A 15,794-nucleotide genomic window follows, 5' to 3' on the forward strand; every position below is an offset into this window, starting at 1 on the left:
TGTTGAATAAGTGGCCCCGCTCTAGAGAATGACTGACATGAGACCAAGCAGGAAGGTTGACGGACCTGCCAGAGATTCCCTGAAGGCAAGGAACCAAGGGCCCTGTGGTCTTGGCATGTAGAAGCCATCACCACTGGTAGGTACAGCAAAAGAGGCTCCATTGACCTGGAGTAAATTTCTGATACTCAGCAACATGGGTTGCTCAACATAGAAGACATAAATGACAGAAGAATAAAGTTATGTTTCTTATATGCCCGAATGTGTGCACTGGGACTTGAACTCAATGCAGGCCAATAACATCAAATTGCACGTGCACACAGAATGAATGCAGCTCCCTGGATCTAGCCACTGGTGGCCACATGTGGCACAGCTGTTCTGTAATGGGCTGGCAGGGGAAATACAAACATGCTGTCCCAGAAGGTCTTTCAGCTTTAATTATGAGGGACAAGCTAAGACAATAATGCTGAGCTGCCACGGTCTAGGGAGTGGTGCAGAGGGAAAACGGAAAGAACAGTTGCTGAGTAAAGGGGGAGATCGTAGCAGCAGATGGCCATGCTTCCAAGGGGATGCTAGGTTTCCAAGCTATGACTGGTGTTTCCAGCTTTAATACAAGACACCAGTGGCTAGTGAGAACACTCCCAAAGTCACTCCTATGAAAAAATCAATTAAAAAATGAAAAGCCTTCAGGCAATCTGAGAAAAGGACACTGGTTGAAATGACTTTAAAATGGTTCTATAAAATTTTTAGGGTCAAATGTTATATGCCCATAAAACAGGGAGAGGAGGGCTGGCCTGCAGGTGTCTACATAATCACTTCCAGTTACTGGTGAACATGCACTCCCTAAACAGGCTCTCCACAGCGAAGGGACCTGTGTGTCCTGGGACCGGAAGGAGCACTCTGGGGCAGGACAAGGAAAGAAAGTGGCCTAGGTGAATACACAGACAAAGGGAGAAAAGGAACTGGAAAAGACAAAACAGAAGAATGCCACAGGAGCTAGAAAGAGGAGCAAATGTTTAATAGAACCAGCCCAGGAACTGTGTATCCCTAAGCCTTGGTGTATAGCCCCTGGTCTACTGCATGGAAGGCCACGCTCCACACAAGATGGAACCATGACAAGAACGTGCAGATGAAGATTTGCAGAGCCTGGTATTGTTTTGGTCTCCTTGCGACCCACTCACTGACTCCTACCGGAACTGTAAAGCACTCAGGGCTCTCTTAGACCCCTCCAGATCACGGGAGAAAAATAATCTGATCAAGCAGAACTGAAGGTGTTAATACAGAGGCACTGGAGACTTGATATATTATCATTCCCTTGCTTTTGCATGGGGGCAATGCTTCAAACACACATACACACACACAACCTCATGACAGAATTTTAGGTACTCCAGAGCATGCATTGGTGACGCTATTTTCTATAATTCATACACTCATTAAGCATTTACTGAGCACCATTTCTCTGCCAGGCACTGTTCTAGACCACTAAGGAGTCAAGGACATGCTTTTGAAAAGAAACCTTTCAAATATCCACATACAAAAATGACTATTTACTCTACAAACTTGTAAGTGCAGGAACCAACCTTTGGGGTACTCAAACTTTGGGGTATGAAGTTCAAATGCTAGGGTTATTTTGTCCAGTAGTTTTTATACTTCATGTTCTCCAAACCCTAAAGTGTCCAGAGTAACCCAATCTGCTGACCATGACCTTCTAACAATTAAACAGTCTATAATAGCGACCAGCGCAGTAATTCCCAGCAGCAGTCCCTTCTTGCTCATGTCACGCAGTCTACCTCAAGGGAGATCCTCTCCCCATCACACATAGATGCTGCGCTGTAGCCCACACACTCTGGATATTCTTTATCTCCAGGAGGAATCACTGAGCTTGGGCATAGTAAGAAGACTGATGGATAGAAGATGGGATTGGCATGTATTTGGCCGAACCATCCAGTGACGGCTGCGATGGTACATGAGCTCCTAACATCTTCAGGACCCGTGCCTGCTGGAGAGTGCCCCCCTCTCAGGGTGCCCTCTCCACCAGTTGCTCTCCTCCAGGCCACCGAATCCAAGTCCTTCACAGCCTTCATCCAGACAGCTGCCCACCTCCCCCAAACTGCCCCCATCACCTGCCCTACCCTTCTCCCAGGTCTAAGGAACCTCCTGCTACTTCTTATGAAGAGCTCTACCACTACAAGCAGTTGGACCTCTAACTCCACATTTATTCCCTCCATGAAAGTGTCAACAGCTCTCCAGAGTATTAAAAGATCTCGGGTTAGAGGTAAGTGTGAGGCTGAGGGCACACCGAGGAAGGACCACCACAGACACAACACTGGGGACTTCTACTGTGACTATTGAAGCTAAGATTCACGGAACCCCTACGACAGGCAAGGCATTCATTCTTCTTCACCTGGTCATTCCTATTCTACATACGAGTGAGCTAAGACCCAGAGAGGTAACATGCTCCTAACTCACGTGTTCTCATCTGTTAAACCACGGCCCACTCCGTCACTCAGGAAAATGTTTTGCCTACAAGTCAAATTAGCTGGACTCAATAGAGAGTCCCTTATGCTTAAAGCCCCATGAGCTAGATGTGAGCCTCTCCCACAGGGTGCTGGGCCCCATGCACACTGGGGCCTACTGCTTGTGATCCCATGGGGTCCTGGACATTCTGTGGCAGCACAGACATTTCCTAGAACAACCAGGAAGATTTGGCCCAGAGCACTTGAGGTGTCTAACTTCTCTGTCAAAATGACAGGCACGCTCTCTAGCCTGACCAGAATGCCTTGCGCTTCATCTCTGCATTTTGATGGATGAGCCACGGAGGCCTTCTCAAAACCCTCTCTCCTTCCGTTTCTGGCACATTCTTGAGTCCTGCTGTCTTCCCACTTCTGTAGAAGCCTCTTCTCAGTCAGATTTGTAGAATCCCCAAACTCAGAACATCCCAAACCAAACTGGCTCCCTGTTTGCTCCTCCATCCCTACACATCTATCATGGCACTACCGCCCACTCCAACAGAGCTCCTCTTTTCCCATCTACTGACTTATGTGAACAAAGTTTCTCTGTACTTTGAAGAATAGAGGGAAAACCCAGCAGTATAATTGATGCTAACTGCTGTCTCATTAGAGTAATCATTACTGTCCATCCACAGACAAGAGAAAGAATTCCGTGTGTAGGGAGCCACACTCACCTCATTAAACTACACATTTTCCATGTATTTTGTTGTTGTTAACTAGTGATTTAGCAACCATTTGAAATGGTTTTTTTTTTCCCAACTGTAGAAATTAATCATTTTAAATAATTATCCAACTGAGTAGAAATTTTCAATATAATTTATATAAGATGTCCCTATTGGGGAAAATGGGTAAAGGTCCTTCAGAATATCATTGTACCATTTCTTACAACTGCTGAATATACAATTACATCAAAAAATTAAAAGTCTGGTTTGAAAAAGTTGTAATCACCAAAGAGTTGTTTTATTCAAAATGTTTTTAGGCTGAGAAATAGGTGACAAACTAAAGACACTGAAAAGAATATAGTAAGGTTACCTTAGTAAAAAAAAAAAAAAAAAAAAAAAAATTTACAGGAGAATTGTAACAAAAACATAAATTCAAAGAGAAAATAGGAAAAATAAATAATTCCCCAGTTACTAAAAAACAAAAGTGCATGGCCATCAATATTTTAAAGTGACAGTGACAAATCAGTAAAGTTCTGGGGACATAGAAAAGTGAATTTAAGATTTATTTTAAAATGTCAGTAGTTTAAAACAAGATAATAGCAGCTGCCAACCATGCCATCCACCTTTCCTCTCACTCTGAAGCCCTCGCTTTGTCACCACTCGGACGTGCAGGTCCTTCCCTTCTCTTCTCAAGCCTCAGCCCTCGGGGAACCCCTTCCTGATGCTGTCAGAGCACTCTGGCACACCTCCGCCGTGCCCCTACCTGGCCTCTCTGTAGCACCGGCACACAGTATGTTCAATGTGTCTCTCTCATCTGTCTCCCACTCACGCTGCACGTCCCTCAAGGGTGAATCCCTTCCATTATTCTATCTCTGCATCTCCACGAAACACATTCTGCACTTGTTCTTTGAGCAAGTGAATGAATAAATGAATGAATGGATGGTGAATGTGTTCTCATGAGCTTGGTATTAGTGGTTAAAAAAGGGCCTGGTCACTACTAATTCACATCTCAGTCCTTGATATATCTTCAGTTCTGGTGCTGCTTACTATGGCTAAAGATGTTCAAACCACTGAACGTGAGAGGTTCATTCACTGATCCATGAATTAAAAAAAAAATCTTCCCTGCGTTTGTACAGCAATAAAAGTACAAAATCTGCTAAAAGGTAGAAATGGTGTTGGTGGCAAAGCAAGACAACCAGGCAACAGATACTTCTGTTTCTACAGAATGACTTAAGTCAATGGTAGTTGGAATTAGATTTAATTTTCCAACTTTTGGGTTGGCATGCTGATCTGCAGGTCACTCAGTTGATCCTCAAAATTCAGGGATTTGCATGTTGACACAAACAGATGGCACTATCTTGAGTCTTGTAAAGGCTCTATTTTAAAAGTTCTGAATGTCTTTGCTAACATGTTATCACAGCTGTCTGTACTACTTTATACCTGATTTGGGTCAATACAGCTCCTTTATTCAATCACAGTTATGATTGAACATGAAGAAATAAATAAGAGCCTGCGCAACTTCATACTGACTCAGATCTGCGAGCCGCTCAGTCTGGTATTTTACTTCTGAAAAGCAACATGAAGAACTGTGTTGCAGGGAGCACTTTTATCCCTCAGAAGTTTAAGAAGAAGATATAAATACTTTCAGCCTCTGCTGCAGTTCATTATGATCCATGACTCAAGAGATCAGGTAAAAATCACTAGAAGCCATGTGTTTGCAATACCTTCTCACTTGTTCACCTACCCTTTCAGTCAGTGAGATTCTCAGAGCGCCTGCTGAATGCAAAGGGCTCTGCTTACCATAGAGGTCGATTCCATCACTTTCTAACACACACACACTGTGTGTGTGTGTGTGTGTGTGTGTGTGTGTGTGTGAAATTCTCTGCAGTTTTATACATTTGTGTAATCACTACTGCAGTCAAGGCACAGAACTAATCCATCACTGAGCTCTCTCCAGTTGTCCTTCATAATTGCTCTCCTGTATTCTTATTCCTTGGCCATCCCTGCCCCATTCCTACCCACTGACAACTCCTCACATTTTCTCCACCTCTTTAATTTTGTCACTTTGAGAACACTCCATAAGTGAAATTATACAGCATGTAACTTTTGAGACTGGCTTTTGTTTTTCTCACTCAGCATAATGCCCATTCTGTCCAAGCTGTCACTTTTATTAAAACTTTGTTTTTACTGCCAAGCAATATTCCACTGTAGGGATGTGCTGTGGTTTGTCTAGCAGTCAGTACCAAAGGACGTATTGTGTCATTTCCAGTTTGGGACTATTATACATAAAGCTGCTGTGAAGATTCATGTACAGGTGTTTGAGTAGGCCTGTATTTTCATGTCTCAGGGACTGATGACCATGAGTCCAATTACTGGCTCACATAGTAAGGGGTTCACAAGAAATTTCCAACATATTCAGAGTGGCTGTGGCACATCACTTTCCCATAAGAATCCCAGTTTTCCTACATCTCCACCAGCATTTAGTATGGTCATTAATATTTTCTTTTACTTCTACAGGTAAGTGTATAGTGATACTCATGGTGTTTTTAATGAGCATTTCTCTAATGGTGGTTATTTCCACCTATATGTTCTTTTTGGTAAAATGATTGTCCATGTCTTCGTCCATTTCTACTTTTTTTTATTGTTGAGCTTTACCAGATACAAGTGCTTTACAAATATTTCCTCCACATCTGTTGTTTCTTTGTGCATCTTAATAGAGACCTCAGAGAAAAAGGTTTGACAAAGTCCAATTGATCAGTTTTTATTTTTCTGAACCTTGCTTTTGGTATTCTGCAGACACTCTCCACTTAGCTCTATCCTCAAGTTTTTCTCCTGTTTTCTTCTAAAAGTTCTGTAGTTATACTTTTCACAATTTAAATTTATGATCTACTTTGAGTTAATTTCTGTGTGGGCACTGAAGTTCAGATTGAGGTCCACCTCTTTTACCTGTGGATGTCCACTTGCTGACACTAAGTGTTGCCTGGTAATGTCTGTAGTAAATGTGAAGATGTTACCCCGTCCACTCCCCTGAGTGGTAATATATTCCTCTGGAGTCATGTTTCTTTTTTCCTTGATGAGTAAGTCTTTCTAGGAATTTACCAATCCTTTTCCCCCGAAAGGCTTTTTGCTCTGTTAATTTTTTTCTAATGAAAGTTTATTTTCTGTTTATTTATTTCTTCTCTTGTTTTTATTACTTCCTTCTGTCCTCATTCTTTGAGTTCAATATTTACTCTTTGTTGGTTTTGGTAGATAGATAATTAGATCAGACTTTCTTCTTTTCTAATATACAAAGCTATAAATTTCCCCATACAAGTTTTCTTGTATGTATAAGTTTTGATATGCCATATTGTCATAATCATTTTGTTTAAAATATTTTCCTTTTTCCATTATGGTTTGCTCCTTGAGCCATTGGATAATTAGAAGTATACAGCTTAATTTCCAAAGACTTAGGATTTCCTTGTTTTTATTGTCTTTTCTATCATTGATTTTTTTTTTTTTTTGGCTTATTTTCAATAAGAGCAGAGAACAAAGTTTTATGGTCTCTGGCCTCTAAAATTTACTTTTTAGTACAGAATACACTTAGTAAATTTTCCATGGTACATATTTTAGTCAGCTTTTTGTCACTGTGACCAAAATACCTGATAAGAACAATTTAGAGAAGGAAGTTTATTTTGACTCATGGTCTAAGAGGTTCAGGCCATAGTCAGCTGATTCCAGAGCTCTGGGTCTAAGGTGAAGCAGGACATCATGGCAGAAGGGCATGGTGGAGGAAAGTTGTTCAGTTCATGACATCCAGGAAGCAGAGAGAGAGCTTGAGTGCGAGGAGCCAGGGATAATATAATCCCCAAGGGCGTACTTCCAGTGACTTCCTTCCCCCAGCCATGCCTTATCTGCCTACAGTTACCACCCACTAATTCATTCAAACTATTGATCCATCAAGTGGATTAATCCAGTGATTAATCCAGCTCTCACAAACTGATCATCTTACCTCTAAACATCCCTTCATTGTCTCACACATGAGTTTGGGGGGAATGCCTTGTATTCAAACCATAATAGCACAAGAAAAGAATGTGTATTCTGTTCTGTGTAAATACACTGGTCTAAGTTTGTTAACTGGGTCAAGTTTTTTAATCATGTTTTTCAGATATCAATATCTCTACTGAATTCTAATTTATTCTATTGTTTTCTGAAAAAAATATTTCAAACAACCAAGTATGATCATTTTTTAAAAATTTTATTGTCATTATATTTTTATCAAATGTTTTATGTAATTCAGAGCATTGTTATTGGCTTTACTCAAATTTGCCATGTTACATTTTCTAACTGAATTTATCTTTTATAATAAAATTAGTCTTATTCATTTCTGATGATCCTAACCTTAAAGTTTACTTTATCTTATGTTAGAATGTTACATTTTCTTTTTTGGATTTCTATTTGAATGTATATACTTCCTATCCTTTTACTTTCAACTCTCCTGGTTCTTATATTTAAGGTGTGTCTTACAAATACCACATGTCTGGAGTTTGTTTTCAGTTGGACAATGTTTGGCTCTGAATTGATGTGTTTAGGCCATTTACATTTAATGTAATTACCAACAGGTTTGAATCAATGTCTCATAATTTTTTTCTATTGCATGATATTTATTACCATTTTTTTATCCATTATTACCTTATCTGGATTATCTTCTGCTTTTTTAGTTAACTAGTTAGAGATAATTCAATTAGTCCTCAATAGATCTCTAAAGATGTCAACTTAATTTTTAACTCATTACTATCTAAAATTATCTCAAATTAGTAGCTTTTCTAGATATAGGCAAAGAAGGGAATGTGATTTCATGTACTATTTTCCTGTCTTTTGTGATACTATTGGCATATTTTAATTCTGCAATTATTTTAAAGCCAAAGAGGCATTATTGTCATGCTTTTAATATTTTTATACTTTCCAGTGTTATTAATTTCTTTCTACATTTCTGTTTCTAACTTTGGTTATATTCTTTCTGCCTTCATAATTTTCTCCAGTATTTCCTTCTGCATTGGCATAAATTATCTCAGCTTTTATTTGTCTGAAAGTATGTTTAACTTCTTTCTCTTTAAAAGATATTTTGCCAAATATAGAATTCTGTGTGAGAAAGTTTTTTCTTTAGCATTTTTAAAAAGATATCAGTATGTTGTTTTATGACTCACATAGTTTTTGTTGAGAAGTCACAGGTCTATCTTATTGTACTTTTAAGGTAACATCTTTTTCTTTTTCTTTTGGAGATTTTTGCCTTTGTTTTTGGTTTTTAGTTTGTAATGGACCTCGATGCAATTTTCTTCCAGTTGATCCTGTTTGGGGTTTCTAAAACATCTTGAATCTGTAGTTTGACTTCTTTTGTTATTTTGTAAGATGCTTGGCCATTATCTCTTTGAATATTGCTTCTGCCCTGATTTTTTCTCCCCTTTTACTACTCCAACTTATATTAGAAATATTTTATTAGGTCTCAAATATTGCTCAACCTTTCTTCATTTTTTTCATCACTTTTTTCTCTTAAAGCCTGTGTCAAATAATCCCAACATTTGAATAACCTATGGGTCTGGATCTATGGTTTGATAGTTTATTTTTGTTTTGTTTCTATCATTTGACCCTATCTTTTTGCTGATTGATGGACATTGCACATGAAAACTTGTAGAGGGTCTTTTTCTCCCTCTAGAGAATTTTGTATTTTCCTTTGTTAGGCACTTAGTACATAGGGAGGTGTGCCTCCTCCAACAAGGGTTAAGGACATTTCAAGCTGGTTTGGGGACTTCATGTAACTTGGCTATTTCTGTTTCGCTTCCACAGAGGGAAGCCCAATTGCCCCCTCAATAGGGCCTCTGTTCCATCTTCTTTCTCCCTTGTCATGAGACTCCTGTAATCACTGTTTAGATTTTTTATCTCTTAGAAGTTATTTTCTATTTGTTTTCTTGGCCCTTGTCCCTAAGAATGTGTAGTTTAATAACTAGCAAATGTTGTAAGAAAACATCACAACAGGAAATCGGGCTCACTTTCTGTGCTTTGTGTGTGTGCCTTCTGTTTCTGGATCTTGGGCCTAGACTCGAATTTCTATCTACCCATTGGTGAGACTGAAGCAAGCTCCCAACTGCTGCTCTCTGATCGGCTTCTATTCCTTTCACTGGAAATTTGACAACGTTCCTAAGTTGTATACAGGGATCGCTTCAATGTGTTTTTCTTCTCTCTGGGATTAGATCCCTCAAGTCCTTGTGCCTTGGCCACTGTCTGATGCCTTCAAACAGCTAAGTTTTAAATGGTTTATCTAATTGTTTAACATCATGAATCTCGCCAATGCCCCAGTTCTGATAAAGTGAGGAAACATTTAGGGATCTGCTTCAGCCCAGTGATTCTTATTAGTCAATATTCTTTCCATGATGGGTAGGAAGATCACTTTTTAAGGTTTTAGATTCAGTTCTCAATGATATTCCTAGGCATAGGGAAACTGCTTCTGAGTAACTCTTGCTGTCAGGACCCCTTACAAGTGCACCAAGAAGGTTACCTTTGCTGATTTGGGAGGTGCTGCCTTTCAGTGTGATATGTACCCTCTGTAACTGTTGCCTTTAATGAGGATAATTCAAGTCATGCAAACTAACTCTTCAATGGATTATTTGACTATGACCTTCTAGTCCACTCATTGCCACCATGAAGACTAGAATAGTTCACATTGGCTTTCACCTGGAGCATAGGGTCCTCTCCAGTTTACCTGATCATCTTGGAAATGTGTGATAGAAACCTACAGCCCTTCTCTGTCAGCCCCACATAATTCTTCAGATTTTTTTTCTAAAACTATCAGTAATATAGTGCTGCCCATGACCTACAAGTCATTTTTATTATTGTGTCTATGCCCCAGTCAGCCCTCTTTCTTGGGTTATCCTCTTATAATAACTGCAGATGAACCTGAATATGTGCTTTGGTTTGTACTGGATGAAATATCCGGTCCTTAATTAGAGTACCTGAAAATAGGTCATCAACACAAACAACACTCTTGCCTGCGTGGCCTCAGGTCACCAATAACATCATAAATTTTTGATATTTCATGTACTGAGAACTAAAACTATGAATCTCAGTAATGAAAGGACTGGTATAGAACCTTAAAACTGTTTCAGATGCCATAGAGCCAATAAAGCCCAGCCACACATGTTAATGAAACATTTGCTTTAGACCCATATATATTTAATTTTGTTATCCCTTCTGTTATGGTTTGGATGTGATGTGTCCCCCAAAAGCTCATGTGTGAGACAAGGTAAGACAGTTCAGAGAAGAAATGATTGGGTTTTAAGAGTCTTAATCCAATCAGTGAATGAATCCCCTGATAGGGATTAACTGAGAGGTAACTGAAGTGGTCGGGCATGACTGGAGGAGGTGGGCATTGGGGGTGTGGCTTTGGGTATATATTTGTATCTGACAAGTGGAGTCTCTCTCTGCTTCCTGATCACCACGATGTGAGCTGCTTCCCTCTGCCACATGCTTCCACCATGATGTTCTGCCTCACCTTGAGCCCTGAGGAATGGAGCCAGTCTTCTATGGACTAAGACCTCTGAAACTGTGAGTCCTCAAATAAACTTTTCTTCTTCTACAGTTGTTCTGGTTGGGTGCTTAGTCACAGCAGTGGAAAAGCTAACTAAAACACCTTCCATTGCCTGAGATGTATATCATATGTGTGTGTGTGTGTGTGTGTGTGTGTGTGTATCTCTTGATCTCAACCTGATTCACTTCATGGTTTTCCATGTTCTGCTTCCTTTTTGAACAGAAACAATATATATGTTTTTTATCTATAGCTAACTGCCTATTCATCTTTCTCTTTTCCCGTTGACAACATAAGCTATCTTTGAACACTTGCTCAGATTTCTTTGTGAATTCAAGATGTCCTACACTCCACTTCTCAATGACTCTATTATACCTGGTATGCGATGGAGCATGATCTGATCTTCCTTTAATTTATTATTCTCTGCTTCATATTTTATTACCAAGAAGAGTAGATTTACATGACCTCTTTTAAGTCACTTATAAAATGGTTTCCAAACTCTAACCACTCTCTTTGAAATATTGAAATATTACTCCCAGTTATGATAATTCATTTTTGAAACAAATTTTGGTATAATTATATCTAAGATTCTTTGAAAATGTATACAACTTATGTTTGCTAATTGCTCTTTCTTTCACATGATTATTAAACCAATTTAATGACCCTTAACGGTTGATATGATTCTATTTATAATAAAAAGACGTTGCAAAAGGGATTAGCTTTCCTAAGTATTCAGTAGTTGTACTCACTGCCTGTTCTTCCTAGGTGAGCTGGCATGTCCCACCTGCTAGAATTTCCCAGTTTCTCCTTGAGAGCCCAGTTCATGCAAGAAGCCCACGAGTTTCTGGTATAGTAATCATTGTAAATCAAGTTTCATCATCTAGTTGCCATCTGGTTAGCTTCCCTCTTGGGGCTCTCTAAGACTTAAAATGAGTCTTATTTCATGCCAGCAATTTATTTGCATCTAAATTATAGGTTTGGTCTAGAATATCTTGGGTGTTTGCCACTGTTTGCTCTAATACCTCTTATTGGCCTACATTGAGATATTTTGATAGAGTCTCCCAAAATCCATCCTCAACCAAAACAGTTAATTCATTGAGTAAATTTGTTTTGTCATTCCTTCTTCTTTCTCCAAATTCACTTTCACAAATTTTCTTCAGACCTCCTTGTTTTTTCTGCCATATTTGGCCTTTGTTGCACTTACCCAGGTGACTGACAGCGTCCTTGTCCCAAGGCCAGGTGGCAGCACCTGCAAGGTCTTCCCGCACTGAGCTGGCAAAGTAGACATTGAGGAAGTGAGTACTGTTGAGCTGCAGGGCCTCCTTCAGCTCCTTCACACTCATGTATGCCCTGGAGAGCGTGAACGAGGAAAACAAGTCACACCGCAGCATTGGAACTTAGAGGAAAGGAGGGCCAGACCTAAGCACTCTCATGGAATTCCCAGCCATCATGGTCTTTGGAGGGACACAGAGGCAGAGACCAGGTTATCATGGAGACCAGAAGAGAGGCATAAATACACCCGTGGGATATTATTCCAAGATAAATAATATCCTGCCTTTTATAACACTATAATATCCATATGGTACTCAGTATTTGACATCACTCTCAATTCTCCACTTACACCCCAATTATTTCTTCAAGACAAATACAGTGATATTACTAATTCTTTGCCCCGAGAATTATCCCCAGGCCATGGAGAAAAGGCACTTCCAACTCTCGGTCTCTGCTTCTTTTCATCACACCACACACGTGTTACAATATGAAGCCCAGCAAAGTCTCTGTTTGAACACATGTTTACTATAGGCATTATATTTTTTAAAAGGAAAAGGGGAAATAGTGTTTAGAAAAGAAATTAAGAGTGGTAAAAATGAGAAGTGAGGATTTATAGGTGGGAAAGACATCATAAAGCCACTACAAATAAGGGTAACTGTATGTACATTTCCCTTTCCCATCCTTTAATCCACAGAGACTCTCACCCTACTCTACTGCCTAGTGATATTTACTGCATATCTTTATTGGTGGCCTTCAAAGCACTAGGCAATATTATGCACATACTTATGCACAGAATTAAAGACCTATTAAAAACACATGGCTCATGGCTCACAAGAAAGGAAACATGCATTTGGCCTCTTTTAAAAGCTCATATGTAGTCAAAGACCTTCAGCTTCCTGGCATCAATGAAGCGTAAAACTTTACCATAAGCAAGTAGAGCTTCACCATCTTCACTGAAGAGTGGTCTTAAGAAGGAACTACTAAACCGGAGCCCAGTAGCCTCTTAGACTCACGGTTTTGCACAGTGACCGTGGTCTACCATTGCAAATGAAAGGACATTCCTCTAACAGCATCTTCAGGGAAGATGGTCTCCTCAACCTGGGTTGGAAATTTCCTTAATGTATTTCTCTTTGCGGTCGCTAGTCTACCAGACGAGCTACAAGCATTAAAGTCTTCCAACTCAGAAGCTCACTTTAGGATACGTGACCCTTCTTCTCCTGCTGGGCTGCCTCTCCACCATGCTGTTGATGCCATCTATTAACCCACTGGTAGGAAGCACTGGCAAGGAGCACCAGAGAAATAGAGATCCCAAGGATCACTTCAAAAGGAGGAATAAAAGCAAAGGAAAATAAAACAAAGATGCTGAGGAGAAAAGAACTTTTCAAATAGCATTTTATTAACTTATAATATCTTGGAAAAATAGTTCTCAGCCCCAAGAAATCATCCAAGCTCCATGAGGTGACATCAGATGTGATCAGAGGGATATTCCTTCCACTGCCTTCCTGGAGACACAATGTTTTTGGGTTGTTGCCTGGTTTTCCCTGAACATTAGTCACATTCCCTTTCCCTTTCTCTGTCTTCTTTATTAAAATAATTATAACTTTACTGATGGTTTCGGGTGATGATGACATCAAGTCAATCTTCAATGTGGAGATGTTTCAATAGGCCTAGAGAGGGGAGGGGAAGAAGGAGAGGAGAGGAGAGAATTCGAGATCAAGACTACACTCAGTCCAGGGCACCAAGGAAATCTACACCCTTTTTCTGTTCTGAGTCCAGGTTCCCAGTTCAGGTTGGGAGTTAGAAATTGAATAATTTTCTCTCTTTTAGCCTCCCTTACTTTTCCCCAGTGCCCAGGGTGCTGGCATGGTCGATTGGACTATCTCTCTGTTACTGGCTTCTCTGTCTGCCATTTACCAGGGCTTGGCTGCCATCCATCTGTCCTCCCTCAACCCAGCAGCTCTGCTCATTTCTCTTGAGCACCCTCCAAGACGCCTCCTCCACCAACCTCATTAGCTGGTTCTACTCATCTCCCTTTTCTTCCTGTCCAGGCCATAAATCACCCTTCCCGAGGAGAGTGCACATGTCAGGCTGGGGCAAACAGGGTGTGGTTCCTGGAACCCTGCGCTCACAGAAGTAGATGGAAGTCAGCAAGTACAAGGGAGAAGATGCAGCGTAAAGTGCTAGAGACATTGGACAGTCATCAATTGAACTGATAAACGAAAGCCTTCTTTAGCTGGAAATAAAGACTGTGGTCTAGATTACTCTAACTCCAAGAGGGCAAAAGTGCGGGAGGTGAGGGAGGCTGCTCTGCGTGCACAAGCCCCTTTAGATCCCATGTACGTCATTTTAGAGCCAATCAGAGCAAATCAAGAGAAACATCTAAGCCTCTCAACTAACGGGACCCAGACTTCGAGTAGGGCAAAAATGAATGTAGTTCTGAAATACAAAGCAAAATGACTAGCTTCTGAAATGATTTATTAAGGGATCAATGAGCTTAATGTTCAAGGGAACAACACGAAACACATAAATGGAAGAAAGTGCCCGTAGGTCAAGAACTGACAAGAACAATGCGTTCGAAGGGATGGGCTGCGTTTTATCTGCTTGATTCCTGCCGGAATCCACCTTTACGGACACCCCCACACTGCAGATGGAGATGCCGCTCACCCCGCTTCTCCCGAGGGCCTCGGACCAAGCAAAGTAAAGCTGCATCTCAAGTTTTATAAAAACTGTCCCCGAAACCAGCCCTGCTCCGGGTTGACGCACCAAGTCGTAGTGCCCCGTGGCGCAGGCCTGTAATTTCTGACGAGCCCTGGGAAGAACGCACACTGCTCGACCCCTCTGGCGGATCTGCTGGCCTGGGATAGGCCATGGCCCAGTTTCCAGTCCACTGTCTCACTGTCTCCTAGGCGTGTGCAGTCACTCTGATTTCTGCCATGTCCCCTGAGCACTGGCCCCCAGCCACATGCCAGCACTCAGAGTACACACAAGCCCCAGCGCTGGTTCCGTTCCTAAATAACCGTGCACGGAGAATGACTCCTTGTGCTCTCACTTACAGTCGGTTAAGTAACCCTTCAGAGACGGATAGAATAACTCCAGAAGGAAGCCAGAAAGAAGGAGAAGATCGTGAGCTCTCTGAAGGAAGAGGGGCCAGTATCAAAAACTGGCATGCTGAGAATTAAACGTGCACCCAAGACCCCGGGACCCACAGACCAGGGCAGGCAAGCCCTCCCAGGAGCCCAACTGCCCTCTGCAGGTGGGGAGGTGACCACCAGGGGGCGAAAACAGGTGCCAAGGGCTCTCCGCATGTCCTCCCAGAAACAACTTGTGCCAAAGCTGGATGCTTGGGCTCGGTTAAATCTAAACCTTCCCGTCATTGCTATAACCATGCTTCTCTACCAAAACACACAGAAGGGTCCCTGCCATGCTTCACCATCCCGCTGCCACTAGGCTTCCTCCACCTGGTAGCTATCGCCTGGACTTCTCCCCCAGCCCTTGCCTTGTGCCCATACTTTGGGGTTTGTGGCCACAAAACAATTGTTTTTTGTTTTTGTTTTGTTTTTTTTTTTTTCAGTTGCCCAAAGCAACGTCAGAGACTTAGCTTTCTCTCTTCCTGTCAAATTCCTCCTGTCCTACATCCCGCACCCGCCCCACTCCCCTTCATTTCCCATCTCCTGGTTACTCCATACACACCCAGAGCTCGGGCATCTGGCTCCTCCTCCCCGTCAGCCCAGCGGGGACCATCCCCTTTAGAAATGTCCACACTTATGTGAAACACCTGTGAGAGCAGTGGTATTCTTG

The 15,794-nt window shown here is 41.3% G+C and overlaps 1 protein-coding gene across 1 annotated transcript in view; it reads right to left on the reverse strand.

The window, feature by feature from the left end:
• Positions 1-15,794, reverse strand: part of Pappa2 (pappalysin 2) — a 249,632-nt gene that overhangs the window by 145,857 nt on the left and 87,981 nt on the right. Inside the window, 1 exon segment of the mRNA XM_047521747.1 lies at positions 11,929-12,074. Coding sequence (XP_047377703.1) covers positions 11,929-12,074 — 146 coding nt within the window.

This window comes from Sciurus carolinensis, chromosome 12 (assembly GCF_902686445.1).
Source record: "Sciurus carolinensis chromosome 12, mSciCar1.2, whole genome shotgun sequence".
In the NCBI taxonomy this organism is placed as follows: domain Eukaryota; kingdom Metazoa; phylum Chordata; class Mammalia; order Rodentia; family Sciuridae; genus Sciurus; species Sciurus carolinensis.